This window comes from Chelonia mydas, chromosome 8 (genome assembly GCF_015237465.2).
Source record: "Chelonia mydas isolate rCheMyd1 chromosome 8, rCheMyd1.pri.v2, whole genome shotgun sequence".
NCBI lineage: Eukaryota > Metazoa > Chordata > Testudines > Cheloniidae > Chelonia > Chelonia mydas.
In genome coordinates, this window is record NC_057854.1 from 89,544,531 (window position 1) to 89,572,146 (window position 27,616).

At 41.8% G+C, this 27,616-nt stretch overlaps 1 protein-coding gene across 4 annotated transcripts in view; it reads left to right on the plus strand.

Moving 5' to 3' along the window:
• Nucleotides 1-26,240, plus strand: part of KANK4 (KN motif and ankyrin repeat domains 4) — a 57,251-nt gene extending 31,011 nt beyond the window's left edge. For all 4 annotated transcript variants that reach the window (XM_037907261.2, XM_007059043.4, XM_027821528.3 and 1 more), the window contains exons 5-10: nt 3,479-3,709; nt 4,803-4,890; nt 6,837-7,056; nt 11,059-11,201; nt 19,150-19,350; nt 24,085-26,240. In XM_037907261.2, the coding sequence (XP_037763189.1) occupies nt 3,479-3,709; nt 4,803-4,890; nt 6,837-7,056; nt 11,059-11,201; nt 19,150-19,350; nt 24,085-24,186 (985 nt within the window). In that variant the 3' untranslated portion in view covers nt 24,187-26,240. The remainder of the gene's footprint in view (nt 1-3,478; nt 3,710-4,802; nt 4,891-6,836; nt 7,057-11,058; nt 11,202-19,149; nt 19,351-24,084) is intronic.
• Nucleotides 26,241-27,616: the final 1,376 nt, after the last annotated feature.

Below are 27,616 nucleotides of genomic sequence, written 5' to 3' on the forward strand. Positions count from 1 at the left end.
CTTGGAAACTCAGAGTCTGATCCAATTCCTGCTCAAGTAAATGAGAGTTCTTCAGTTGATTGCAGTGGGAGATGGATGAGGCTCTACACTAGCAGGTAAGTCAGGTACTGAAAGAAAGGATGCTCCAGTTGTTGAGGCATTCACCTGGATCCTGGGGGATCCAGGTTTAATTCCCTGCACTGTCATTGGTTTCCTCTGTGATGTTGGGCAAGTCACGTAATCTCTCTCTGCCTCAGTTCTGCAACTGCAAAATGGGGATAGTACTTCCCTACCTCACAGGGATATTGTGAGGATAACTACTTTAAAAGATTCTGAGGCATTCTGATACTACATTAGCGCAGGCCCCATAAGTATATAAGATAGATAGAAATTGCAATATGGAATTTTTCACAGTTACATCCAATCTAATTTGCACTCAGCAAAATCCATGACCATCATAAGAGTAATGCATTCGTGAACTCAGCTGAATTTCTTGTGGACCAAAGTCATAGAATCATAGAATATCAGGGTTGGAAGGGACCTCAGGAGGTCATCTAGTCCAACCCCCTGCTCAAAGCAGGACCAATCCCCAACTAAATCATCCCAGCCAGGGCTGCGTCAAGCCTGACCTTAAAAACTTCTAAGGAAGGAGATTCCACCACCTCCCTAGGTAATGCATTCCAGTGTTTCACCACCCTCCTAGTGAAAAAGTTTTTCCTAATATCCAATCTAAAACTCCCCCACTGCAACTTGAGACCATTACTCCTCGTTCTGTCATCTGCTACCGCTGAGAATAGTCTAGATCCATCCTCTTTGGAACCCCCTTTCAGGCAGTTGAAAGCAGCTATCAAATCCCCCCTCATTCTTCTCTTTCGCAGACTAAACAATCCCAGATCCCTCAGCCTCTCCTCATAAGTCACGTTTTCCAGTCCTCTAATCATTTTTGTTGCCCTCCGCTGGATGTTTTCCAATTTTTCCACATCCTTCTTATAGTGTGGGGCCCAAAACTGGACACAGTACTCCAAATGAGGCCTCACCAATGTCGAATAGAGGGGAACGATCACGTCCCTCGATCTGCTGGCTATGCCCCTACTTATACATCCCAAAATGCCATTGGCCTTCTTGGCAACAAGGGCACACTGTTGACTCATATCCAGCTTCTCGTCCACTGTAACTCCTAGGTTCTTTTCTGCAGAACTGCTGCCTAGCCATTCGGTCCCCAGTCTGTAGTGGTGCATGGGATTCTTCCGTCCTAAGTGCAGGACTCTGCACTTGTCCTTGTTGAACCTCATCAGATTTCTCTTGGCCCAATTCTCTAATTTGTCCAGGTCCCTCTGTATCCTATCTCTACCCTCCAGCGAATCTACCTCTCCTCCCAGTTTAGTGTCATCTGCAAACTTGCTGAGGGTGCAATCCACACCATCCTCCAGATCATTAATGAAGATATTGAACAAAACTGGCCCAAGGACCGACCCTTGGGGCACTTCACTTGATACCGGCTGCCAACTAGACATGGAGCCATTGATCACCACCCATTGAGCCCGACAATCTAGCCAGCTTTCTATCCACCTTATAGTCCATTCATCCAGCCCATACTTCTTTAACTTGCTGGCAAGAATACTGTGGGAGACCATGTCAAAAGCTTTGCTAAAGTCAAGGAACAACATGTCCACTGCTTTCCGCTCATCCACAGAGCCAGTTATCTCGTCATAGAAGGCAATTAAATTAGTCAGGCATGACTTGCTCTTGGTGAATCCATGCTGACTGTTCCTGATCACTTTCCTCTCCTCTAAGTGCTTCAGAATTGATTCCTTGAGGACCTGCTCCATGATTTTTCCAGGGACTGAGGTGAGGCTGACTGGCCTGTAGTTCCCAGGAGCCTCCTTCTTCCCTTTTTAAAAGATGGGCACTACATTAGCCTTTTTCCATCATATCTCTCAAGCTGGTATGAATTAACATCTTTGCTGAGAGTTTCAGCAGAGAGGCCAAGGATTGAATTGAGACAAAATGGCATTTTACCCTAGAAATGGGCAAGGTCTGAGGCACATTGTTTGGGCAGCATGATGGAATCTTACCCCTTTGCCCCCTGTTCTGCTGATTAATTGGCATCTGTTTCCAATGTCGACACTCTGGAAGCTTTCAGGAGCACTTAAAAAAGAAAGTATAAGTAGGCACTCCTTTCGAAGTGAATAAAATTAATGTAGGTTGTATTTGGGCTTGCTCTAGAAGAGATATGCATTTGCCTGTATGCAAATTGTCATCTTACTGGGATAAATTAAAGATCAGTTGTGGGGAAAAGCTGCTGCTTCAGCAGCCAATCATCAAAAGCCACATGCTTAAAGATTTAAATCATGAAGCTATATAGTTGATACATGAATGTGTACAGTTATGGATCCTCATCTAATAGCAGTGTCATCTCCTGAGCCTTACAAGTGAAAAGCGGAATGAAACTATGAAGAGAATGTTGTTCTTTTCATATATGTGTGGAAGTCTACCAACTGTTGCTTCAGGTTTCTTGCCTCAAGCAGTAGAAATAATTGGATAATTTGTCCACAGGGACTGCAATAGAATATGCTATAATTAAAAGTGTCCCATACATTAATCAGGTCATTGTGGGCCAAGTTTTCAAAAATAGCTTGTTAAGTTGTGCCCACAAAATATGTATACGTGTACAAACCAAGGAGTTCTAATTCACGTCTTGCCCATGAAAAGATGCCTATTTGTGTGTGAGTGATAGTTGAGTATTATAACTATTTTAAAAATTGATCACCCAAGGAACAATTACAAAATGCCAACAGAAGTGACTCAGTTGAAGAATTCTTCTGCTGATTTTTATTTATGCTGAAAGATTTATATTTTCCCCTCAATGGGCATGGACTTATGCATGTGAACCTGATCCTTGATTTCTCTCCCTGCACTTACATGTGCTGTTGTTTACCCCAGAAGTCACTGCAGTTCAGTGGGTGAGATTCTGTTAGCCTTGCTCATGCTGAGTAGTACCTATTTCACAAGTAGTCATAGAAATCAATGGAATTACTTGTGGAGGAAGGTGGCACTCAACATAAACAAAAAATCAGAATCTGAGCTTCAGTCTGTGAAACGTTTTGGGATCCTTTGGAGCAAAAGGCACCATATACATGTAACATATTAACACCACTGCTCTTAAATTAGCCAAGGTGGAGATGTTCCCTATCCCTAATTTTAGCAGCAAAATGCTTCTGTAGCACTCCCATTGGCCTGGGAAACAAGACGACTAAAAATTGAACCCAGAGTTCCTGTGTAGTAGGTTTGAATCTCAAAGTTGGGGTCTGGATCTATGGTTTAGGTTTGGTGCCAACCTCTCATATTGACATATTTTTACTGTGTCTAACATGCATGTCACTATGGGCATCATCCAAGGCCCATTGGAGTCACTGGGTGTCTTCAATGGGTATTGGCACAGGCCCTATAGTTGCTGAGGGGGAAGGAAAAGTGAATAATATCTGGTGTCCTCAATTAGTTATGAAACGACGTCAAGTGAAGACACCAGCTGTGAAGATAGCTCATCGGAAGGAAATTCTGACAGCGAGATGGAGAGGAAGTATGACAATTTAGAGCACAGACAGGTGAAAGCTGCCCGTGAAAACAAACATGCCTCAACTGGAGTCTCCCAGAGCACTAGCCATAGAGACAATGAGCCACAGGAACTGGAAGAAATAACAATGGCTAGCGATCAACCCAAGACTGACAGGTAATCAGATAAACAGGCTAATGCACCATATTAGTGATGTTGACTAATGAACAATGGAAAATTGTGATTTTTGGTTCCAAGTTTCAGTGGAAGACTGCAGTCACTTTGTTAGCAGCAAAGTTATTAATACGTTTTGAGAGAAAGAAGCAATATAAGTGACTGATTCTGAGTCATGCAGTACCTGTGTGGCTCGGGGTTATCATAATGATGCAGATACAGTAGGATAATATTGCTGGACCCATGGCTTTGTCTTAAGTTCTCATTTCATTAAACTTTTTAGAGAGATCTGTGCTTTTCATGGAGAGATAACTCAAACTAAAATGATTAAAACAGGGCTTTCAGTCCTTATATTGTTCCCTGCAAAAAGCATGTTACAACTGCACATTTGCCATATATGTCAATTTTCGAACCACATGCCTAGACATTAGAATATTCATGTTGTGAAAATCAGTGTATCAATGGGACTTCTGTACCATACTCTAGAGCTATCCACACATCATCACAACCTGTCACGTACTGGTTTAGGACCAGATGCAATGTCAATTAAAGTCAATGGAAAAACTCCCATTGACTTATGTGAGCACTTGAGCAGGCTTTAAACAGCTACATATTTTCTTCAGGTTACTACAGAATCCAAAGTTTCTCATCTTCTAATTTTGTCCCAACAGACATTTAATTAAAAAGAAAAGGAGTACTTGTGGCACCTTAGAGACTAACCAATTTATTTGAGCATAAGCTTTCGTGAGCTACAGCTCACTTCATCGGATGCATCTAATTGTTACTATAGTGGATTTCCTGGAAGATCCGGGAATAAAATTGCTTTTGCATGAATTTCTGTTAAACTGGTTATTTGTAAATATAAAAGACATTTGGTTGCCTATTTAAAATGTACAATCTGTGGCTCTGGTCCTATGAACACTTACGCATATGCTTAACTTTATGCCCACAAGCCTATCAAAGTCAATGGAACAACATGCATAATTGTTTGTTTGCAGCATTGGGGCCTAAAGATACACACTGCAAGTTATCTTCCCAGTTCAGAGCGCACTAGTTCTCTCTTACAATGGATTTATAAGAGTGTTTTCCTTTTTAGATGCAAACCCTCAGAAGATTTTCTTGATGGCTGCCTGTTACTGAGCAAACACCTTTCAGAAATAAGGACCACCAATGACAAACATTTGGTATTGGTATTTTTCAGCTGAATTTAAAATGCAACCCCCCTGTCTGTGCTACATTTAACCATTTAGAGTTTAGACCATCCAGACAATGTTTTGCAGAATTATTGTAGCAAACCATGGGCAGCTTTATAAGGAGAGGTGGGTCAAGGTAACTTCTGTTGTCTAGTTTTGATTTTGAAAGTCAAAACCAACCCAAGGTTTGGTTGTAGATTCATGACCTACAGAAAAAGGGAGAAAACTTTCCAAGCTTCTTCTGGTCAATTGGGCCAGACTAAAACTGACATAAAAATTCCTTTCCCCCTTTAAATAATCTTTCCCTGCTTCTAGACTGCAAGGGAAATAAAATAACAAAAACTATGCAAAAATTCCATCCTGCATATTAAACACATGCTGGATCATGCTGCAAAGCAGTCTGCAACATTGCCAAAATACATATGGGAACTAGATTTCTCCACCCTGTGCCAGGGCATAGGCTGAAGCAGTGCCGGGCATAGAACCAGGAGTTGTAACAGGCTTCCAGCATTTCCCCCCATCCCTTTCTGCTGCATCAAGCAGATCTCAGTGCAATAGAATCTGGTACTAACTTTAACTAGCGGAGCACTGGAGAAGGGGAAAAATTTGCCCAATATCTCCTCCTCTTTCTGTAGCCAAGCAACTGAGGGTAGGGCAAAGGCAGGGCACTAGATCTCCAGGAAGGGCTGGGGTGAGAGGACACACATATCCCTTGCAAAAATGTGACTACATAGTCTGTAAAGAGCCCCTCAGAGAGACACAGCAAATTGACTAACCAGGAGAATGACAGTAATGCTTCATTACCTTTTGCTTATTGGGAATTTTTTAAGAGTAGAACGGAGAAAAGTTCTACAGGAGCGTGCCTAATGGGAACACTGAGTGCTGAATCCTATTTGCAAACAAAGGCTGAATCACTTAGAGGAGAAACATGGAGCGCGAAAGAATGTTTTCCCTACTCAAGCTGCTATTTGATTGTTGTACGTAGACATAGTTGAGGCCAGTATTTTGGCCCATCCTATATTCTGCACAGGTCAGTAAGGCTGCCCCTTGCTGCCCTAGCCAGCACACTGCAGGTGACAGCACTGGGGAGAAGCAGCCTCCGCAGAGCCCATGCATGCAGGGGTTGGGGAATGTGCAGAACCTTGGGACAGCCCCCCCCAACCATGGTGGACAGCACAGCTGCCCCAGATGGAGGACACACACACTGTGCCTGTTATAGGGCTGGGGCACAGTGTAGCACTAGAGATGGTGGGATCCAAGAGTCAGATTGTGACTGAATCACAGTTTACTTCCCGGGTTGCTCTTGGGCTAGTTCAGTTGTGCACTTCCCCCTACATGAGGCAAATAGAGAAGCTACAGTTTAGACCTGGATTTATAGAGTATTTAGGATAAAAAAAAATTATTATTATTTTATTATTGGAGGTAGGTAAACAGAAGTGGGTAAAATGTTTTCATATAGATGTTAGATTGATGAAGACATATCATTTTAAAAAATAACATCATTGTTCTAGTTGGCCCATAAAACAGGATATAGGAGATGAGCTCAGATTTATTTGTATCCACTAATGTATCAATAAATATGAATGCTGCTTGAGTTAAAGTCTAGTGATAACTTGCCCATGAGAAAATTTTTCCATGTATTCATATGTAGAACTAGTCACTTTAGTTCCCTGAGGGTTGCCATTTTTCAATTAAAAACAAACTAATCAAGCCAATAACAAACTACCTCTATTTTTAAAGATGTTGCTGTATTGTCTTTGCTAAAACAAATCACCCTTTTGCACTGCCAATAAATGCAAAGTTTTCTTTACCAGCCACAAAGTGAAAACACCAGCCAGGGACCAACCCTGGGGTAGAGCAATAGCGAAGGGAACTGGCATCATTACTTTTTGAAAAAGTAAGGTCCTGAAAGTGACTGTGAAATGTTGGTGTTTTAGAGACACATCTTAAACACTGTCTGTCAAGAGTGGTTCCGAATCTCTAGTAGGAAATCCTCCAGCCCTGAGGTTGTTGCAGCTTATCTCAAAGAATTCAAAGCAATTCATCCCCAGCTACTGAAGATGATCATAAACTTGGCAGATGGAAACGGGAATACAGCTCTTCATTACAGTGTTTCCCATTCCAACTTTCTGATTGTGAAGCTTCTACTAGATACAGGTGGGAACTAATGCTGCAGTTGTTGTTTTTGTCTGGGGTGGGAGGGAAAGGTTGGTACTTGCCAATTATTTCATATAATCACATTTAATATCTTTTTCAGATTTAAAAATCTGGTCACAATTTAAGGGCCCAATCCTGGAAAACTTACTACCCAGCATGTGGCTGACCTAGCAAGACTGGAGTCAGTGATCGTCCTTCCATTGGCTTCAGTAGGAGTTGGATTGGGCCCCTAGATTTTTAAAGATATTTAGATGCCTGAAGATGCAGCTAGACATCTAGTGGGATTTCAATGGGAGTTAAGTGCCTAGGTGCTTTTGAAAATCCCACTGGGTGTCTAGCTGCATCTTCAGGCACCTAAATACATTTAAATATTTGGCCTTTAGCGCTTACTTCAGTGGGACTAATCACAGGAGTAAGCATTGTGCTCGGCCGTTCATGTGTGCAAGATCAGACCCTTTGATTGTAATAGTGGCCTCTAGCTCAGCAGCAAGAACTGCATTCTAAACTATTGAACTTTTAGCTCATACTGTAAAGAATTAAACTTCCAGCTGAGATTTTATCAGATAAAATGCAGGCACTTTCCAGACAGAATAATGAAGCTTTTTGCCTTTCTTGGTTGGCAAGACAATCTGTTAAATGTTAGGAGAATGGCATATTATCATACACATCTATAAACCCATTGTTTAACAGACTTCCAAGCAACTCCAGAATATTGAGAGAAGTTTGTTCTGGTCTTTTAGAAAATACCCCAAAGCGACTAAGCTCAAAGGGCAATACTTAAATTTTTAGGCACAGTAAATAAGAAGGCTGAGAATATAACAGCACACACTGGAACAGTAGGAGTGATGAATTTCTTAATAGAATTAGCCTATTTGTTGTGTATAAAATGAACGGAAACTTGTCAAGAGCATAAAAGTGTCAGAATTAGAAAAGTACAAATTGCATGCTGCATCTGTATTTAGATCAGCTACTGAAACATATTTACTATGAATGTTCATTCACATTTTGAAACAAATTTATCTTGAATGTGTTCACACCCCTGGCTGCCAAAGAAGGGTGACCAGTTAGCAAGTGTGGAAAATCGGGACGGCTGGTGAGGGGGATGATAAGGTCCTCTGGGTGTGGGTAATAGGGTCCTATATAAAACAAAGCCCCTAATATTGGGACATCTGGTCACCCTATGCCAAAGTGATGTGAAAGAGCCAACGTAACTCAAAATCAGACCCCAAATCTGCTTAGTTTACAGATCAAAAGAAGATTTTTCCAACTGCTTGCGCTTGCAAGTTCAGCCTAAAACATCATTTGAAAAGCAAGCCATGTTCTTTCAGGTCTGCACTTCATCACTAGCAATCTCGATTCATCACTGGCAAGTTTCCTGAGGTTGTGCAAGCAAAGACGGTCAGAATCCAGCTTGCTGTTCCATAGCTATATCAGCTCTGTAATGTTAACATTAGTAAAACTTGGTTATAGGAGCAACCTAAGAAGATCAGATTTAGGACGTATATTGGGTGAAATTCACTCCTCTGCTGCACTACTTACGCCCTATTCTGAGAACTTAAATGAGTGGTTCACAGGTCTGGAACTGGCCTTCAGCACAGGGGCAAATGTCACCCATACAAAGCAATGATGGCAGGAGCATAGTGCCATTTTGTTCAGAATAACTTTGATGATCATAACCCAACTTAAAAATGCTTAGAAACAAAATTCCAAGTAGCTCGGAGCAATACATAACATCCAGCGACTTCTGTACTTACAGCCAACTTACTCAGTCTTCAAGTCACTTGGACCCAGATCCTCAAAGGTAATTAGGTGCTTAAACTCCCATTGAAATCAATAGGATTTTTGCCATTTTTTTCACTGGGAGTAGGAGCAGTTCCTAAGTCACTCACGGACTTGCCTCAAAACCAGGGGTGAAAGTAAGTTAGAGGACTTACCGGTACGCTGGAGTCCTGAGCAGGGGGTGTGGCCTCAACCAGAAGAGGCAGGGCCTTAAATCCCCAGGCCCTTTAAATCTTGATTTAAAGGGCCAGGGCTCCAGCTGCTGTAGTGGCGGCTGGGAGCCTGGGGCCCTTTAAATCACCCAGTCTGAACCCTGCTGCCCGAGCCCTGGAGTAGAGGTAGCCGGGCTCCATCAGGGATTTAAAGGGCCCCGGGGCTCCAGCCGCCGCTACCACCCCAGCACTTTAAATGCCCGCCGGAGCCCCACCACCGCTACCCCAGGGCTTCGGCAGCAGGCTCCGGCGGGGATTTAAAGGGCCAGAGCAGTAGGGGTGGCTGGAGCTCCGAGGCACTTTAAATCCCCGCCAGAGCCCCACCCTCACCCCTACCCCAGGGCTCGGGCAGCAGGGCTCAGGCGGGGATTTAAAGGGCTTGGGGCTCCAGACGCCGCTACTGCCCCGGCCCTTTAAATCCCCTCCGGAGCCCCGCCGCCGCTATCCCAGGGCTCGGGCAGCAGGGCTCAGGTGGGGATTTAAAGGGCCCCGGGGCAGTAGCAGCGGCTGGAGCTCCGGGGCCCTTTAAATCCTCGCCAGAGCTCCGCCACCGCTACCCCAGGGCTTGGGCAGCAGGGCTCAGGCGGGGATTTAAAGGGCCGGGGGAGGGGACGGGGGTAGCAGTGGCTGGCGCTCCGGGGCCCTTTAAATCCCTGATGGAGCCCGCCACCGCTACTCCAGGACTTTAAATTGCCCTCTCTGAAAGCCGGTCCTGGTACGGTGCACCAGCTCTTACCAGTACGCCATTCTGGGCGTACTGGCTTACTTTCACCTCTGCTCAAAACACAACTCCTCTGTTAGGCCACTGATCAAGCAATGGGTCATTCCTGCCTGAATAAGAACTGCTGCATCCATCTCTTAAACATTGGCTACAAGTAATACTTACAGCTTTTCATATTTGAGTCTCTGCTTCTCTTTTTTACTTCTTCTTTGCTCAGTTTGCTTCTCCATGTTATCTACTGACTTTCCCCCCCGACCTCTGCACTCTATTTTCCCCCCCTTCCACACATGATAGTGCGGGTCTCTCTCCATTTCAGGTCTAGGCAAGAAAAATTACCCCACATATCTTCTCAGGGCCTAGTTCTGCTCTCAGCGCAGTCAGCAGAAAAGCTCCCATTAATTTCATTGGGGAAATGATCAATCTCCATATTTTCCTTTTCTATTTTTTCTGCTTGTCTTTTACTTCTCTCGCCTCTCTTTTGGTAGTCACATTTTCTATAATTGCTATAATTAAATGATTTCTCTACTCAGCTTTTCTCCTTCTACTTCATTTGTTTCGCTGCTCTGCAATACCCCTACTTGATTATCTCTTCTCTTCCAGTGTTTCTCTTTCTACTCTTTTCTCTCTACTTTCAGGTTTCAGAGTAGCAGCTGTGTTAGTCTGTATCCGCAAAAAGAAAAGGAGTACTTGTGGCACCTTAGAGACTAACAAATTTATTTGAGCATAAGCTTTCATGAGCTACAGCTCACTTCATTGGATGCTTATGCTCAAATAAATTTGATAGTCTCTAAGGTGCCACGAGTCCTCCTTTTCTCTACTTTCAGTTTCTCTACCATTTTGGGTTCCTTCTCTCTTTCCTTCACATTCTTCCTTTCTTCCCTCCCTTTTTTCTGACCAGCTGATCTTTAGCATTTTCTCTGTGATCCACATAGTTTCCACAGCTGAGCCTTAGTGCGCGGTTTGCCTGGCTTGCATGCACCTGAAAGTGACTGCCACTGAACTCAGGGCAAAAATCAGTATCTCAAGTCGTGACCATCAACCACTGCCTTTGCTATAGCTTCAGCTTTCTAGGCCCCTCACTTTCAGATCTCAACATTAATGTGAGATTAGTTTTTTAAAAAGTATTTAAAAAGAGCAGATTCCTGTGACGATGCAACTGGCCATAAATGACCTAAAATTTCTTCCAAGGTATCTGTTATCCGTCTGTAAATAGTGTATTGTGTTTTGGCTACGTCACTCAACCCTGCACTATCTGTAGATTTTCAGGACTTTTTTCCCCCTCATCTTTAGGTGTTTGTGATGTGGACCATCAAAATAAAGCTGGATATACTGCAGTGATGATCACACCACTGGCATCAGCAGAAAGTGATGAAGACATGGAGGTGGTCTTAAAGCTGTTGAAAGAAGGGAACGTAAACATACGGGCAAGTCAGGTACATAACAATCATCAACAATCCCTGTTTGTTTGTACAAGTGAAAATAGACTTGAAATTCAATGGAGCAAATAATTAAGTAATCAATTTGCAAAGAGCTAGAAGATAAGAAGGTGATAAGTAACAGTCGGCATGGATTTATCAAGAACAAATCCAGTCAGACCAACCTAATAGCTTTCTTTGACAGGGTAACAAGCCTTGTGGATAGGAGGGAACTGGTAGATGCGGTAATCTTGACTTTAGTAAGGCTTTTGACTGTCTTGCATGACCTTCTCATAAACGAACTAGGGAAATGCAACCCAGACGGAGTTACTATACCGGGGTGACTAACTTGAGCCTGAGAAGGAGCCAGAATTTACGAATGTACATTGCCAAAGAGCCACAGTAAAACTTCAGCTCCCCCGTCTCCCCCCGCAGCTCCCAGCCCCTCCTGCCCACCGGCAGCCCCGCTGATCAGAGCTTCCAGCTCCCTCCCCACACCCCCCGATCACCTGTTTCATGGTGTGCAGGAGGCTCTGGAGGGGAGAGGGAGGAGCAAGGGCATGGCAGACTCAGGGGAGGGGGCGGGAAGGGGTGGAGTAGGGGCAGGGCCCGTGGCAGAGCCAGGGGTTGAGCAATGAGCACCCTCCGGCACATTGGAAAGTTGGCGCCTGTAGCCCCAGCCCCAGAGTCGGTGCCCGTACAAGGATCCGCATATTAACTTCCGAAGAGCCGCATGTGGCTCCGGAGCCAGAGGTTGGCTACCCCTGTACTATACGGCGGGTGCATAACTGGCTGGAAAAAAACGTTCCCAGAAAGTAGTTATCAATGATCCACAGTCAAGCTGGAAGAACATATAGAGTGGGGTCCTGCAGGGATCAGTTCTAGGTCCAGTTCTGTTCAATGTCTTCATCAATGATTTAGATAATGGCCTAGAGAGTGTACTTATAAAGTTTGTGGATGATACCAAACTGGGAAGGGTTGCAAGTGCTTTAGAGGATAAGATTAAAATTCAAAATGATCTGGACAAACTGGAGAAGTGGTCTGAAGTAAGTAGGATGAAATTCAATATGGACAAATGCAAAGTACTCCACTTAGGAAGGAACAATCAGTTGCACACTTACACAATGGGAAATGACTGCCTAGGAAGGAGTACTGCAGAAAAGGAGCTGGGAGTCATAGTGGATCACAATCTAAATATGAGTGAATAGTGTAACACCATTGCAAAAAAAGCAAACATCATTCTGGGAGGAGTATTAGCAGGACTGTTGTAAGCAAGCCACAATACATAATTCTTCTGCTCTACTCTGCGTTGATCAGGCCTCAACTGGAGTATTGTGTCCAGTTCTGGGCACCACATTTCAGGAAGGCTGTGGACAAATTGGAGAGAGTCCAGAGGAGAGCAACAAAAGTGATTAAAGTCTAGAAAATATGGCCTATGCAGGAAGATTGAAAAATTGGGTTTGTTTACTCTGGAGAAGAGATGACAGAAAGGAGACATGATAACAGTTTTCAAGTACATAAAAGGTTGTTACAAGGAGGCCGGAGAATAACTGTTCTACTTAATCTCTGAGGATAGGACAAGAAGCAATGGTATTAAGTTGCAGCAAGGGTAGTTTAGGTTGGACACTAGGAAAAACTTCCTGTCTGGGTGGTTAAACACTGGAATAAATTGCCATCATTGGTTATTTTTAAGAGCAGGTTAGATAAACACCTGTCAGGGATGGTCTAGATAGTACTTTGTCCTGCCATGAGTGCAGGGGACTGGACTAGATGACCTCTCAAGGTCCCTTCTAGTCTTACAATTCTATGATTCGAAGTTTTTATACAGAATATATTTGTGAACTAGATGATGCATGGAAACCATAGGGATTGGTTCCCTTCCAACCCCAAACGACAGGATTCACTTGGCAAACCCATTCACAAGCCAAACCCTGCAGGGTTCATACCACCCTAATTATAATCATACCTGTCCGATTCCTATTACTTACTCCCAGTGTGAGTTCAGATTGAATAAAGGGGTGAAAGATCTGGCTAAACAAGACAACTTTGAGATGTATTTATTGTGTAATTAATTAAGTCTCAGTGCATATGGGAACTAGCCTTATAAAGATGTGCATTGTAGAACCTTCTAGATGCTAATTCAGCCAGAGTAACTACATATGTTTAATACTCCTCATATTTATTTCCTTCATAATTATATCCCCTTAAAGATCCTTATAGGGAGAATAAATCAAGCATTACAGCATGCTTACACCATCGACCCTTAACCAGGGAGCGGGGCTACTCAGAAAGACCAGGGCTTTAAAAAGCCCACTCCTAAGCGACCAGAGGAGCTAGTGAACAGGGGAGTTTTGCAAGGGAGTTTACAGGGGGAGTGTGAGGGAGGGGCTACATACACTTAACATTCCTTAAACTTCTTTAAACTTAAAGCCCAAAACACTCCTTGATTAAAACAAAACAACAACAAAGTAACAAGGTTCAGGAGTAAAAAGAGAATGCAGGCCGAAGTCCAACAAGAGAGTGGGGGCTACCCAGTTTATTGCACCCAATGCAGCATGTATGATTAGCTGCCCTAAGGGAAGGATAGAAGAGAGGTCCTGGAGGCCAAATTTAGGCTGCTAGATAAGAGATTGAAGTCCAGGACCTCCATGGTAGCGTTCTCTGAAATGCTTCTAGCTCCACGCACAGGGCTAGTTAGACAGGCAGAACTGCAGGCTCTCAATGTGTGGATGAGACGATGGTGTAGGGAGGAGGGGTTTTGATTTATTAGGAACTGGGGAATCTTTGGGGAAAGGGGGAGCCTATACAGGAAGGATGGGCTCCACTTAAGCCAAAATGGAACCAGATTGCTGGCGCTTAAAATTAAAAAGGTCATAGAGCAGTTTTTAAACTTAGGGCTGAGGGAAAGCTGACAGGTGTGGAGGAGCACATGGTTCGGACAGAGATATCCCTTAGGGGAGGGTCTAGAAATGGAGATTCCCTATGTCCTAATAAGGAGGAGAGGAAGGAAGATGATAAAATACACGTAAGATCTGATGGGAAACAGTTAAAAGAAAAAAAGGCCCATTCAGTTACATCACGTAATGGCAGGCAGCTAAAAAGTGACAAGTTTTTAAAGTGCTTATATACCAATGCTAGAAGTCTAAATAATAAGATGGGCGAACTAGAGGTCCTCATATTAAATGAGGATATTGAAATGAGGATATTGATATAATAGGCATCACAGAAACTTGGTGGACTGATGATAATCAATGGGACACAGTAATACAAGGGTACAAAATATATGAGAAGGGCAGAACAGGTCGTGCTGGTGGGGGAGTGGCACTACATGTGAAAGAAAGCGTAGAATCAAATGAAGTAAAAATCTTAAATGAACCAAACTGTACCATAGAATCTCTATGGATAGTAATTCCATGCTTGAATAATAAGAATATAACAGTTGGGATATATTACAGACCACCTGACCAGGATGGTGATAGTGACTGTGAAATACTCAGGGTGATTAGAGCAGCTATTAAAATAAAAACTCAATAATAATGGGGGATTTCAGCTACCCCCATACTGACTGGGTATGTATCACCTCAGGAAGGGAGGCAGAGATAAAGTTTCTTGACACCTTAAATGGCTGCCTCTTGGAGCAGCTAGTCCTGGAACCCACAAGAGGAAAGGAAATTCTTGATTTAGTTCTAAGTGGAGCACAGGATCAGGTCCAAGAGGTGAATATAGCTGGACCACTTGGTAATAGTGACCATAATATAATTAAATTTAACATCCCTGTGGCGGGGAAAATGCCACAGTGGCCCAGCACTGTAGCATTTAATTTCAGAAAGGGAAACTACACAAAAACAGGAGGTTAGTTAAACAGAAATTAAAAGTTACAGCACCAGAAGTAAAATCCCTGCAATCAGCATGGAAACTTTTTAAAGACACCATAATAGAGGCTCAACTTAAATGTATACCCCAAATTAAAAAACATAGTAAGAGAACCAAAAAAGAGCTACCCTGGCTAAACAACAAAGTAAAAGAAGCAGTGAGAGGCAAAAAGGCATCCTTTAAAAAGTGGAAGTTAAATCCTAGTGAGGAAAATAGAAAGGAGCATAAAGTCTGGCAAATGGAGTGTAAAAATATAATTAGGAAGGCCAAAAAAGAATTTGAAGAACAGCTAGCCAAAAACTAAAAAAGTAATAGCAAAAAATGTTTTAAGAACATCAGAAGCAGGAAGCCTACTAAACAACCAGTGTGGCCACTGATGATTGAGGTGCTAAAGGAGCACTCAAGAACGATAAGGCTACTGTGGAGAAACTAAATGAATTCTTTGCATCGGTCTTCACGGTTGAGGATGTGAGGGAGATTCCCAAACCAGAACCATTCTTTTTAGGTGACAAATCTGAGGAACTGTCCCAGATTGAGGTGTCATTAGAGGAGGTTTTGGAACAAATTGATAAATTAAACAGCAATAAGTCACCAGGACCAGATGGTGTTCACCCAAGAATTCTGAAGGAACTCAAATGTGAAACTGCAGGGCTACTAACTGTCATCTGTAACCTATCATTTAAATCAGTTTCTGTACCAAATGACTGGAGGATAGCTAATGTGACACCAATTTTTAAAAAGGGCTCCAGAGGTGACCCCGGCAATTACAGGCCTGTAAGCCTGACTTCAGCACTGGGAAAACAGGTTGAAACTATCATAAAGAACAAAATTGTCAGACACATAGATGAACATAATTTGTTGGGGAATAGTCAACATGGTTTTTGTAAAGGGAAATCATGCCTCACCAATCTACTAGAATTCTTTCAGGGGGTCAACAAGCATGTGGACAAAGGAGATCCGGAGGATATAGTGTATTTAGATTTTCAGAAAGCCTTTGACAAGATCCCTCACCAAACGCTCTTAAGCAAAGTAAGCAGTCATGGGCTAAGAGAGAAGGTTCTCTCATGGATTGGTAACTGGTTAAAAGATAGGAAACAAAGGGTATGAATAAATGGTCAGTTTTCAGAATGGAGAGAGGTAAATAATGGTGTCCCCCAGGGGTCTGTACTGGGCCCAGTCCTATTCAACATATTCATAAATGATCTGGAAAAAAGGGGTAAACAGTGAGGTGGCAAAATTTGCAGATGATACAAAACTACTCAAGATAGTTAAGTCCCAAGCAGACTGCAAAGAGCTACAAAAAGATCTCACAAAACTGGGTAACTGGGCAACAAAATGGCAGCTGAAATTCAATGTTGATAAATGCAAAGTAATGCACAGTGGAAAACATAATCCCAACTATACATATAAAATGATGGGGTCTAAATTAGCTGTTACCACTCAAGAAAGAGATCTTGGAGTCATTGTGGATAGTTCTCTGAAAATATCCACTCAATGTGCAGCGGCAGTCAAAAAAGTGAACAGAATGTTGGGAATCATTAAGAAAGGGATAGATAATAAGACAGAAAATATCATATTGCCGCTGTATAAATCCATGGTACACCCACATCTTGAATACTGTGTGCAGATGTGGTCACTCCATCTCAAAAAAGATACACTGGACTTGGAAAAGGTTCAGAGAAGAGCAGCAAAAATTATCAGGGGTATGGAATGGCTGCTGTATGAGGAGAGATTAATAAGACTGGGACTTTTCAGCTTGGAATAGAGACGACTAATGGGGGATATGATAGAGGTCTATACAATCGTGACTGGTGTGGAGAAAGTAAATAAGGAAGTGTTATTTACTCCTTCTCAAACACAAGAACTAGGGGCCACCAAATGAAATTAATAGGCAGCAGGTTTAAAATAAACAAAAGGAAGTATTTTTTCCACACAACGCATATCAACCTATGAAACTCCTTGCCAGAGGATGTTGTGAAGGCCAAGACTATACCAGGGTTCAAAAAAGAACTAGATAAATTCATGGAGGATAGATCAATCAATGGCTATTAACTAGGATGAGCAGGGATGATGTTATACCAATAAAATAAAAACCAGCAGGATCTTATTAAAGGGGATAAGACAAAATGTCACATTTATTGTGAATACAAAAAGAATCATAGTAGGCAGTCAGTTATAGCTATAAGATTTCATTCAGTTTCACATTCATTCACACGTTCGTTCATACACACACACAGGTTCTGCGGCTGCTGTATAGTTACCAGTCCTAAATGTAGCTTGAGTTCATGGCTTGGGTTCGTAGCTTATGGCGGCTAACTGGCAAGGAAAGCCAGGCACAAGGAAGAGCTTTTACAAAATGGAGTGAGCATTTTAAAATGGAGTTTGGGACAAGTTAAATGTAGTTTGAGTTACAATATGGACAAGTGTAAGGAATGGCAAACAGTGAACAGAAGTTACACTGTTGAAACTGTGCAAGTTTCAGCGATTTAAGCAGCAATTGGATTGAAAGTGAAACTCAATTAGCCAGTTATTGGGGTAACCGGTTTCATGAATGAATGTTGTTTCATTCATAAAACTTTGCTTATGAAGTTATATTAATAAAGTGAACAATTAAAAACAATTTCATTGATCAGTTCTACAATGGTCTCCCTAGTCCTTCTGTCTTTTGACAGAAGCTGGGAATGGGCGTCAAGGGATGGATCACTTGATGATTACCTGTTCTGTTCATTCCCTTTGGGGCACCTGGCATTGGCCAATGTCGGAAGACAGGATACTGGACTAGACGGACCTTTGGTCTGACCCAGTATGGCTGTTCTTATGTTCATGAAATTGAGAAGCAAGATTATGTGTGCATATCGTATTGAAGTTGCCAGATTAGAAAGTTAAAGCAACATATTCAGCCAAACTCTGCAATCCACTGTGACTAATTAAATCTTCTGGACTTTGCCCATCCCAATGCTGCTTCTCAATCCATGCTTTTATGTACAAGTATCAATCAATTAATCAGTTGCTAATTAAAGTACTTGAAGGAAAACTCAGAGGGCCTGATCCTTCACTATACTGAGCATCTTCCACATGCAGCTAAGTGCCTTCAGCTACTATTGGGTGGGAATTGAGATGCAGAACCTTGCAGGCTCAGATGCAAACATTTGCTTTTTCTGACTCCCAACTGCTTGCTAAACAATGGTTAAAATCTGAAATAAGAGTCTAAGAAATGAAAGTGAATTAAAGTAACCTAAAAAAAACAGAATATGAACCACTATCAGGAGGGGCAGTGGTTCAGGGGTGAACTATCAGGACACCTCAGAATAATTATTTTTGAGACAATATCACGACACATGATTATTTAGTCATAGTTGTGTAAACTTTTCTGGGCCTGATTCTCAGTTACACTAAGGTTGCTTGACACTACTCCGTCGTGTGTTCTTTTTGCTCTGGCAGTGTAAAGGCAGTGTTAGTGTGGTTATAAATGTAATTCTAAGGACCTTTGTGTAAAGGGCAACCAGACTCTTCTCACTTTAGGTTTCACTAGTTTACTTTGCTGTTACAAATAGGGATAGCTTTATATTTACACTGTCAATAAAAATAAAAGAAATGGCCAGTTTGGCCAGGGCCAGATGATCTAGATTGCAAGGGGGGCTTTTGACACACTACAGTGCTCAAGTCACGGTGAGAGGTCCCACTGTAATTTGCTTCCCAATTTCACACCTCTGACAAAATGGTACTGAGCAGACTATCGTGTATCACCTCTGACTGCAGGATGGAACTGGAACTGCATGTCATAAGCCCTATGCAGCTAATAGCTAATGGGTAATCTCCAATAGATCTAGTGGCAGGGCCGTAGCTTTTGGAGCCTGCAGATCAGATGTGAGTTTTAGCCTTGCTGTCACAGTGAAGTTCTGAGGAGCCATGACATGTAGAAGAGTCAACTCTGAAGTTATAAATGGCCATGGATTTGTTACAGCATCTGCTGTAGGGCTACCTGTGTTCCAAGCAAGACTGCCATGCTATTTGAATGCTTAGATTGTGTAAATAAGTTACATTTCCTTGATGGGTATGTCATTGTGTTTGGTTTGTGTTGCGATATTCCTAGGGAGGCCAGACAGCCTTAATATTAGGTGTCAGCCATGACAGGGGAGATATGGTGAAAGCCTTGTTGTCTTGCAAGGCTGACATAAACCAGCAGGATGATAATGGAACATCAGCACTGATGGTTGCCTGTCAGCATGGTAATGCTGAGATCGCGAAGCTTCTTCTGGCTCACCCTGCTTGTAACACTACATTAACGGACAAGGTAAGGGAAACAGGTGGCTGCAGCATGTACTGTAAAAAATATACATATTCAGTCACTGCCAGGAGGCAGTTAGTGAATATTTAAAGAAACCATATGGCTTTCTTGCCTTAGAACTGGAGCAGACACTAGACACCTCCAGGAAATCAAAGTATCTCCCTTATCAAACATGTTAATGAGTGGGCTTTGGCTCTGTGCCTTGCCTGTCTCACAAATAAAGGGGACTGGATCAGTTTAAGGATTTGGAGGATAAGTAACCTGCGTTTTAACTCAATTATCAATTCCAAGCCAAGCTGCACAATTGCATACTTAGAAGTGCAATGAAACCTGCCTTAACAGACAAGCTCCTGCCTTCATAGACCACCCCCAAATGTACTAACTACAGTTGTACTCCAGGATCTGTAGGAGGTCAGTTCCATTAAGCAAAAAACCTTTTATTTTTTCAGTTTATTGAGCATTTGCTTAAGACAGGGGTCAATGTACAATATGGTGAACATGTAAGTACAATACTAATGAACTACAGCAGCATCTTGTGATGGAGTTTTGGTATATGAAAGGTGTGTGAGAAAGAGTGAGAAAAAATGATTCCAGCATAGGCCTTTATCTCTTTAAAATACCATAATAAGTAACACCTGGGATGCGCGCATGCGGCTCAAGATGTTTCCTATTTTGTACATGTTCAGTATGCCTGGAAACAGCCCTTTGCATTTGTCACTGTGGGTTACAGACAACAAGCAGGTTACAAACGATAATACGTGTCCCATCGGCATTTATCAGATAATTAGAAGTGTAAAAACATCTTGAAAATAATGAGGAAGATCCACTCTGGCTTAGAGTTTTATTCCAGCATTATGATGCACTGCTCAAACCACAGAAAAATATTATGTTAAGAGACCACAGCTTCGTTATAACCATTTAGTTTTATGTAAAAACTTGGCACATAATCAAATGTCCAATTCTCCACTTGACAGGGCCATTGAAAGCAACTGCACCTATTAGAGTCAACTAATTGAGTGTACCCACCATTTAACTACAGGGGGTCACAACTGAAAAATTCACTTTGTTCCTCAGAATGCTGACTTGCCATTTGTAACAGCCAATGAGAGAGCCTCCCTTTTATAAGGTTCCAGTCCCCACACCACCCAAGTCTCCTCAGTGACTTCAAATCCCGCATCAGGTGATCCATTGCTTGGTTACAAACTCACCTAGCTGAACTGGTTCCTCAGGCAGCATCTAGGTCATTGCCTTGGGCTGCATGTATTTGAATGGGAGACCATCTCAGTAAATGACCCTGGATTGTTAACCATCTGCTAGCTGCAAGAATTTCTCACGACTCCTCCCTGGAGGTCTTAGCAGAAGATGGAGGGTAAAAGGCAAAAGTGTAGGCAATCAAAATGGCACTCACAAAACAAAATTAAGTTTGTAATCTGATGTAGGAACATATAGACGTACACTAGTCCCTCACAATCTTCCATGATGCACCACAGCCAGGGACTCCCGTGTTGCACCACTTCTCCTCTCCATGCAGGGAGACTCTTTAGTCACCATGGGAGGTGCAGGCCAGGCCAGGAGCCCAGCCAACGGAGGAGAACTGGAGCTTGAGTCATCTGAACTACAACTCCCATGAGGCATCAGAGCAGCGTTTTCAAATAAAAATATTTCAGTTCTTGGCCAGAATATTTTGGTGGTCAAATTTCTGCCCAAAATGAACATTTCCCATGACAAACTCTCTACTTTTTTGCTCAGCTCTAATATTTAGGCATTGTGGCCTGATTTCCTGTGGCCCTGAATACTCACAATTCCTATTGAAGTCAATGGGTGGGTGCTGCATACCTCTGAACGATCTTCTCAGCTCCAGCAGAAAGAACCCTTGCGTCATGATCATGTCAAAGAATCACAATGGGGAAATATTTATGCACAGCACACCTACAGACACAAAGGGGTACATTTTTTATAGAGTATAGGTCACACCTTGCTTTGTAGAGGTGAAATATTCAGCGGTGGGTTTTGAACCAACACAGTGCATTGCTGCTGCAGAGTGGTTGCAGTTCTAACTACCTGATGGGCACCTGCAGCCAAATTAGAGGTACAGATACACAGATTTCTCTTGTGGGTGCAAAAATATGGGTACAAATTTTGTAGGTGCAAGTTGCACCCATAAAAAGGAAGTCAACCTTGTTGGAAATTTTGTTCAAGATGTATTAAAACCTGTTAATAATACATAGGGTGAAACCCTGGCTCAGTTGAAGTCAATGGGAGTTTTTCCATTAATCCCTTAAATAGGCTAGCACATAGCATGCCATTTAATGTCCAGACAGCAATCACCAAGACATGAAGTGATTTGAAAAACACATCAGGGCCCAGTTCTGCCCTTTGAATACACAGATTTAAATGACTGAGAGTTGCACCAATGTATCTGAAAGGCAGAAGTGAGCTCTTAGGAGCTTGTCAAGAGAGAGCCTTGCAACAAAAGCCCTATCAGCGATATATATCAAATTGTCCAAGTCCTCCCTTTTCACCCACTCCTAAGTTGGATAGATCATTTGGCTGGAAAGGAAACTACTGCCTTGGCAAAGACCACATTAGCACATTTAAAAATCTCATTTCAGCCTTGGGAGTATAGTCTTCAGTAGCAGCACAACATGTGAATCAGTCTCTTATTTAGTTAAGGAACATTTGAAAACCCCAGTGAGTGAATAACTGGCAGTTAATTCCAGGACAGAAATTGTTATTTACAGCTTGTGTACATCATAATCTCACCTGGACATCTGGCAACGTGAAAACCACTGAAACAACAGGAGAGGAAATTTTCTTAGAATAAGGAAGACCATTGGAGGCAATAACTTAGCTTCCTCCATGCCTGTGGAATCGAGAAGATTACAGATTTGTATCTGCTTCTTTCCCTCTGTTTAACACACTTAATTAGACAGCAAATTGTGCTAGTGAGGGATAAAGATGTGCTGCACTGTAATGTTACTTGAAGGTTTTAATCTGAAAGGTGACTGCTGATGCAAAACTAGTCACCTGCTGAAGCCCCCAAATCAATCCGAATCCATCACAAAGCTGCTTTTTTGTACCAGGTGCCTTGCTATCATATTTCCCACGTGAAACACCAAGGAAGCATTGCTTATACATTTACAGCTTTCGGTACTGTGACAAGGACTGAACAATGTCATTTACATAAACACAATTCAATGTTTAATAGCCAGACCAGTTGTAAGCTGGCAGCACACCACACTGCCAACTAACTGATGAAGTTTCTGAGGAATTATATACAGTGGCTCTAAGTGTGGAATTTCTCAGTAGTTGTATGCATTGGTTTTGTTCGTGTGTAAGGAGGTGGATCATGCACTGTCTCTTCAAGAACCAAATTATCCAGGATGAATTTCACAGCCTTCATTACCAGAGAGCAGCATTGTTTCAAGATGATGCCAGAGGAGGGTGAAAGAGCAGGCAGGAACATATGGGCAGGGCTAGCTATCTGAGATGAATACAGTATACTGCTCTATGTATTCAATCTGTGTGGCAATAGGTAGTTTACACATACACAGTCAAATGGAGACAAATACAAGCATACTCTAAATACAATTTTTCTTAATTCAGACATTATTTAATGGGGAATAGTCATTGCTGACAGCACCCAAAATTGGGCAAGATACGACCATGATGAATTCATTAGAAACAGATTAATTAGACCTAGCAAGCTGGCAAAAATTGTCTTCTGCTGATAAATCAAGTTGACCAACTTCAGGAAGGAGAGCCCAGTGTCATGACCACAAGCTGAATACCAAATGTAATGCCTTTTGTTTAATTTAAACATACACAACTGGAGATTATAACAATCTCTCTCCACAACTCATCTTAATTTTGGGTAGTCAGCTACTGAGATAAAGCAGCTGCTCTGGTAACTAAGATTGGCAGCCTGCTAAATACTGTGATGAGAGACTATGTTCAGATTCACACACATCTCCTTACAGTTGATGCTTTTCTCAGGAAGACAGACAAAAGGGAGAAACATCTGGCATTTGAAAACTATTTTCTCCTTCCCCAGAAGCATCAGGGATGACCATGTCTGGAGATGGGACATTGGGCAGGGAGGGCCAGGGCTCTGAGGCGGCTGCCAGCATTCTCTCTCTCTCAGGTGCTCGGCTGGCTGGTTCTTGCTGACATGCTCAGGGCCTAACTTATTGCCATAAGTGGGGTCAGGAAGGAATTTTCCCTAGGTCAGCTTGGCAGTCACCATGGTTTTATTTTTTTACCTTCTTTTGCTACATGTGGGTGTGGGTCTCTTGGTAGGATCATTTGAGTATATCTCATTGAATCATTTCTCTGTCATTGCTGGGGCCTTGAGCACTTGTCCCCTTCAGTCCTACTCTCTGCCTATGGCACATAATAGTCTGGTATTACTCTGTGGGCTGTAATGCTTTGGTTTCATTTTAGTTGTTGGGTTTAGTGTGTGGGTGCTGGGTGGTATTGGTGGCCTGTGATATATAGGAGGCCAAACTAGATGATCTAGTGATCCTTCTGGCCTTGGATTATATGACTCTATGAATGATTAGGCCATTTTGACGTTATGGGCAGTTTTGTCACTGTAATGCATGCAGCCCCTTTTCCCATTAGTAGAACTGGCACATGCAGTTCTCCACATTCAACCCTGACATTAACCCTTAACTGTCCGGTAAGATTTTTATTTTAAAGATTTGCATAATAAATTCATTTTCTTTCTTTCCCATGTAGAGTGGTAATTCTGCTCTGTCTGTCGCTCTGAAATCTGCCCACATGGAAATTGCAGAGCTTCTCCAAGCCCACATAGAGCAGAGCCGGTCTTTGGCTAAATAAAGGAAATGGAAAATAGCATTTGTCGGAATGGGGAATGGATAACAAAAGGTTCATTCTTTTAACAACTCTGCTTCCAATTTAGATGGAAATGATTGTAGCTGATACTGCTGATTTCCATACTTATTGAGGGAGTGAACTATGTCAACTATTTGCATACATTCCTAATATATAATTTTCCTCATTAAGCCTGCTTTTATAGTCCTAACCTATGCATAGTGCCATAAATGACGCAAATACTGTTTCAGAGAGTTAGATTATTGTATTGCCTTTTATTAACACACTTGACCTTGATCTTAAAACTGAATTCCCACTCGCTATCCCTCACAGTATAATTTTGTCACGTTGGTGAACAAAAAAACCCAGAAGCACATTAGAAAAGCAATACGTACTTTTTTGTAATTTTAGATAATGGTGTTCTTTTTAATCAACAATTTAAAATGTGTCTCATTTAACTTGCAAGTTTGCATCTTACCGTTTATTATTACACCTTCTGTATGTACTAGCAGGCAATGCTTACTCAATATATATAGCAGTAAAAACAAGTCAGGTGGATTATGTAAAAATATCAAATCCTATTTATGTGTGGTTATGTGCTCAGAAGCAAGAATTAAAATGAATGCTCTAGGAAAATATTTGAGTGTGCCAGATCCAAACACACAGACGTTGTTTTTCTTGTATTCAGAATTACCATATGGCTCTCATTTTTTCTAATTAAATTTGACTTAACCAGGAACTGTGGCCCACTGGCATCTACTATATATAATTTATAGGAAGCTGAGGTACAATTGTGATGTATCAGGTTATCCAAACACAGTACAGGAGACAAATTACTTGATCATAACATAAACCTTCTCTGCAAGGATGGGTTAATACTGTCTGAAAGGTTGCATATTTAAATTCCATAGAGCCACTTCTGATGATAAAAGGTTCCACCCAGAAAGTGCCCTGTGAGCAAATATCTGTTCTTCAGTTTCCAGCATGCTAAACTTTTGGAACCCCCCAAACTGGGCAGATTTAAATCTGTGCAGTAATTTAGCTGCCAGATTTTTCCTGTGTAGTCTGAATGACTTGCCACCATCAGAGAAGCTAGGGCTCCTCCTTGAAGTATACAGCCCTTTGGGCCCTGCTGGGAAGCCAGCACCGTCTGCAGTGCATACATAAGGCAAATCTTTCCTACGTTCCAGTGGCCCAAGCATAGCAATTACAGACCACTCTGCCTTTCAAAGCACGTACGGTATGTCTCAGAGGCCCTTCCTCTGTGACAGACACAGCCAAAGGGTCCCATCCTGCAGGGTACTGAGAACGTTCTGTGAGATACTGAGCATTTTCAACTCCCACTGAATTCAGCATCTCACAGGAAATACTCAGCACCTTGCAGAATCGAGCCATAAATCCCTATCCCTGCAAACATCTTTCCATTCTCATTACCCCTTCCCCATTAAGACCAAAAATTAACAAGCCTTGATGTGAGATTTCTTCCATTGGAAGAGCCTTTCCATTGACTTCAATGGGCCAGGGATCAGGCCCTGACTGTGCATAACCATTCAAGTTGTGTGCAGCATGAAGTCAGTGAGACTGGATCCAGTAGCACTTACTACAAATAAAATGTACTGTTTTGCTAACGTCCTCGTTTTTATTTCTAAACAAAACCTAATCGTGATCTAACTTTTTTGGCTTATGTGTAAGTCACATTATAGCATATTATTAAGTCTCATTTGAGTCACCCCATCCCCTTCCCTTGCATTTGCAATGCATATCAAAATAATTTCCAAGACTGACCACGTGATCCTGTTGTCCTCATTTGAACAAAACTCTCAACGGCTTAGGTGGGAGTTTTGCTGAAGTAAGGAAAAGAGGATCCTGTCCTTTGTTCTTTTTCATTATTCAGATGTTTTCACATTGAAATCTATTGTATAATTCTCTTTATTTCTTTCATGGTTCTTAATCGGAAGCAATATGTATAGTCATCATCCCATACATTTGTCCCCCATTTTACTGTATCCGAAAATGAATTTACCTCCTTTATGCGTGAATAAAAATCAGATTTGAATTTACCTGCATTTGTTCTTATACTTATTTTCCTTCTCCATTGGGACAGAAAATTAGATCACACATTTTACTAGTGAACTAGTTCTCTTTATGGTAAATGGGGGTGCAGTTATGGTGAAATTACCCATTGCCTCACCACACATTGCAGTCAACGAAAAGATTCTTCTTGACTCCAGTGGGAGCTGAATCAGATCCATGTTTAATACGGTACAAGGGGGCCTTTTGTGAACCCTTTGTATTTAGGTGAGTTTTAGTCTTAATTACTATAGGGAAACTGAATTACATAGGTTACAGAATACGAGGAAAAACCTCTAAGCTCTGTTACCTCCAACACATTTTAATGGGATGACAAAGTCCCTTTTTAGAGGCAAGCAGGTCTCCAGTGGATACATGATGAGAAACTTTATAAAATGATTAAACAATGCCAGGATTACTAACACAAATCCTGGAATTTGAGAGGTAATCAATACACTACACCAACTCTTCAAGTTTTAAACAAACACAAAATCTATTTAAAAAACAAGCTGAGTTGTCCAAATACCACTAGCAGTTATGCTACATGAGGCAGATCCATAGCAGCCAAAGCAAAATGAAAGGATGTTTTCAGAAGTGAAGGTTAGAGAAGTATCCTTGACTTGCAGTAGGAGCTTGTCAAAGACTGAAAAGAGTAATGAGAAAGGAACACAAAGGGCCACCAAACACAGATAAATAGGTAGCGGTATATTGTTCATTTATACAGCACTGAATGAAGTATATGAGTGCCTTGCAAGTTTATCTATCTGCCACGATCAGGCTTTAAAAAGAAAGTGCAGATAGATAAAGAAGAAAAAGCTACTACAGATGTAAATAGATTCAAAACCAAAGTTATAAATGAACAATGGTCCTGAACCTCCATCTAAATATCTCAGAACTCTGGGAAAGTTCAAATCTGGATTGAACCTCTAATAAAAAACTACAGAAAGTGTCAGGCAGTCAAAATCTAACTAATGCTAATGTACAAATATAAGCTGGCCTATAAAATTTGGTAAATCATTTGTGTCAAACCAAGTACTTTAGTTCTTCAGTATTTGAACGGTTTAATCAAAATTCTGGAATTAATTGTCTTTTGCCATTATATCACCACAATGCTCTCCTTACTGGAATGAAGAAGGGGACTCACTGAGGTACAAGTGTACCAATAAAAGCAAAGGAATTCAGGGGGAAATCTGCCAAACTCCTTAACTCATGCTGCAGCACCTACAGGTTTCAGTACATATGCTACATAAAATCATGCATTGTTTTAGATATTTCTTCAGAACACAGGCGGTTAGAATTGTTATAGTCTCAATAGGAAACTATTAGATTTACCAAGGAGGTGAAAAAGGAATGAATCTAGTAGTCT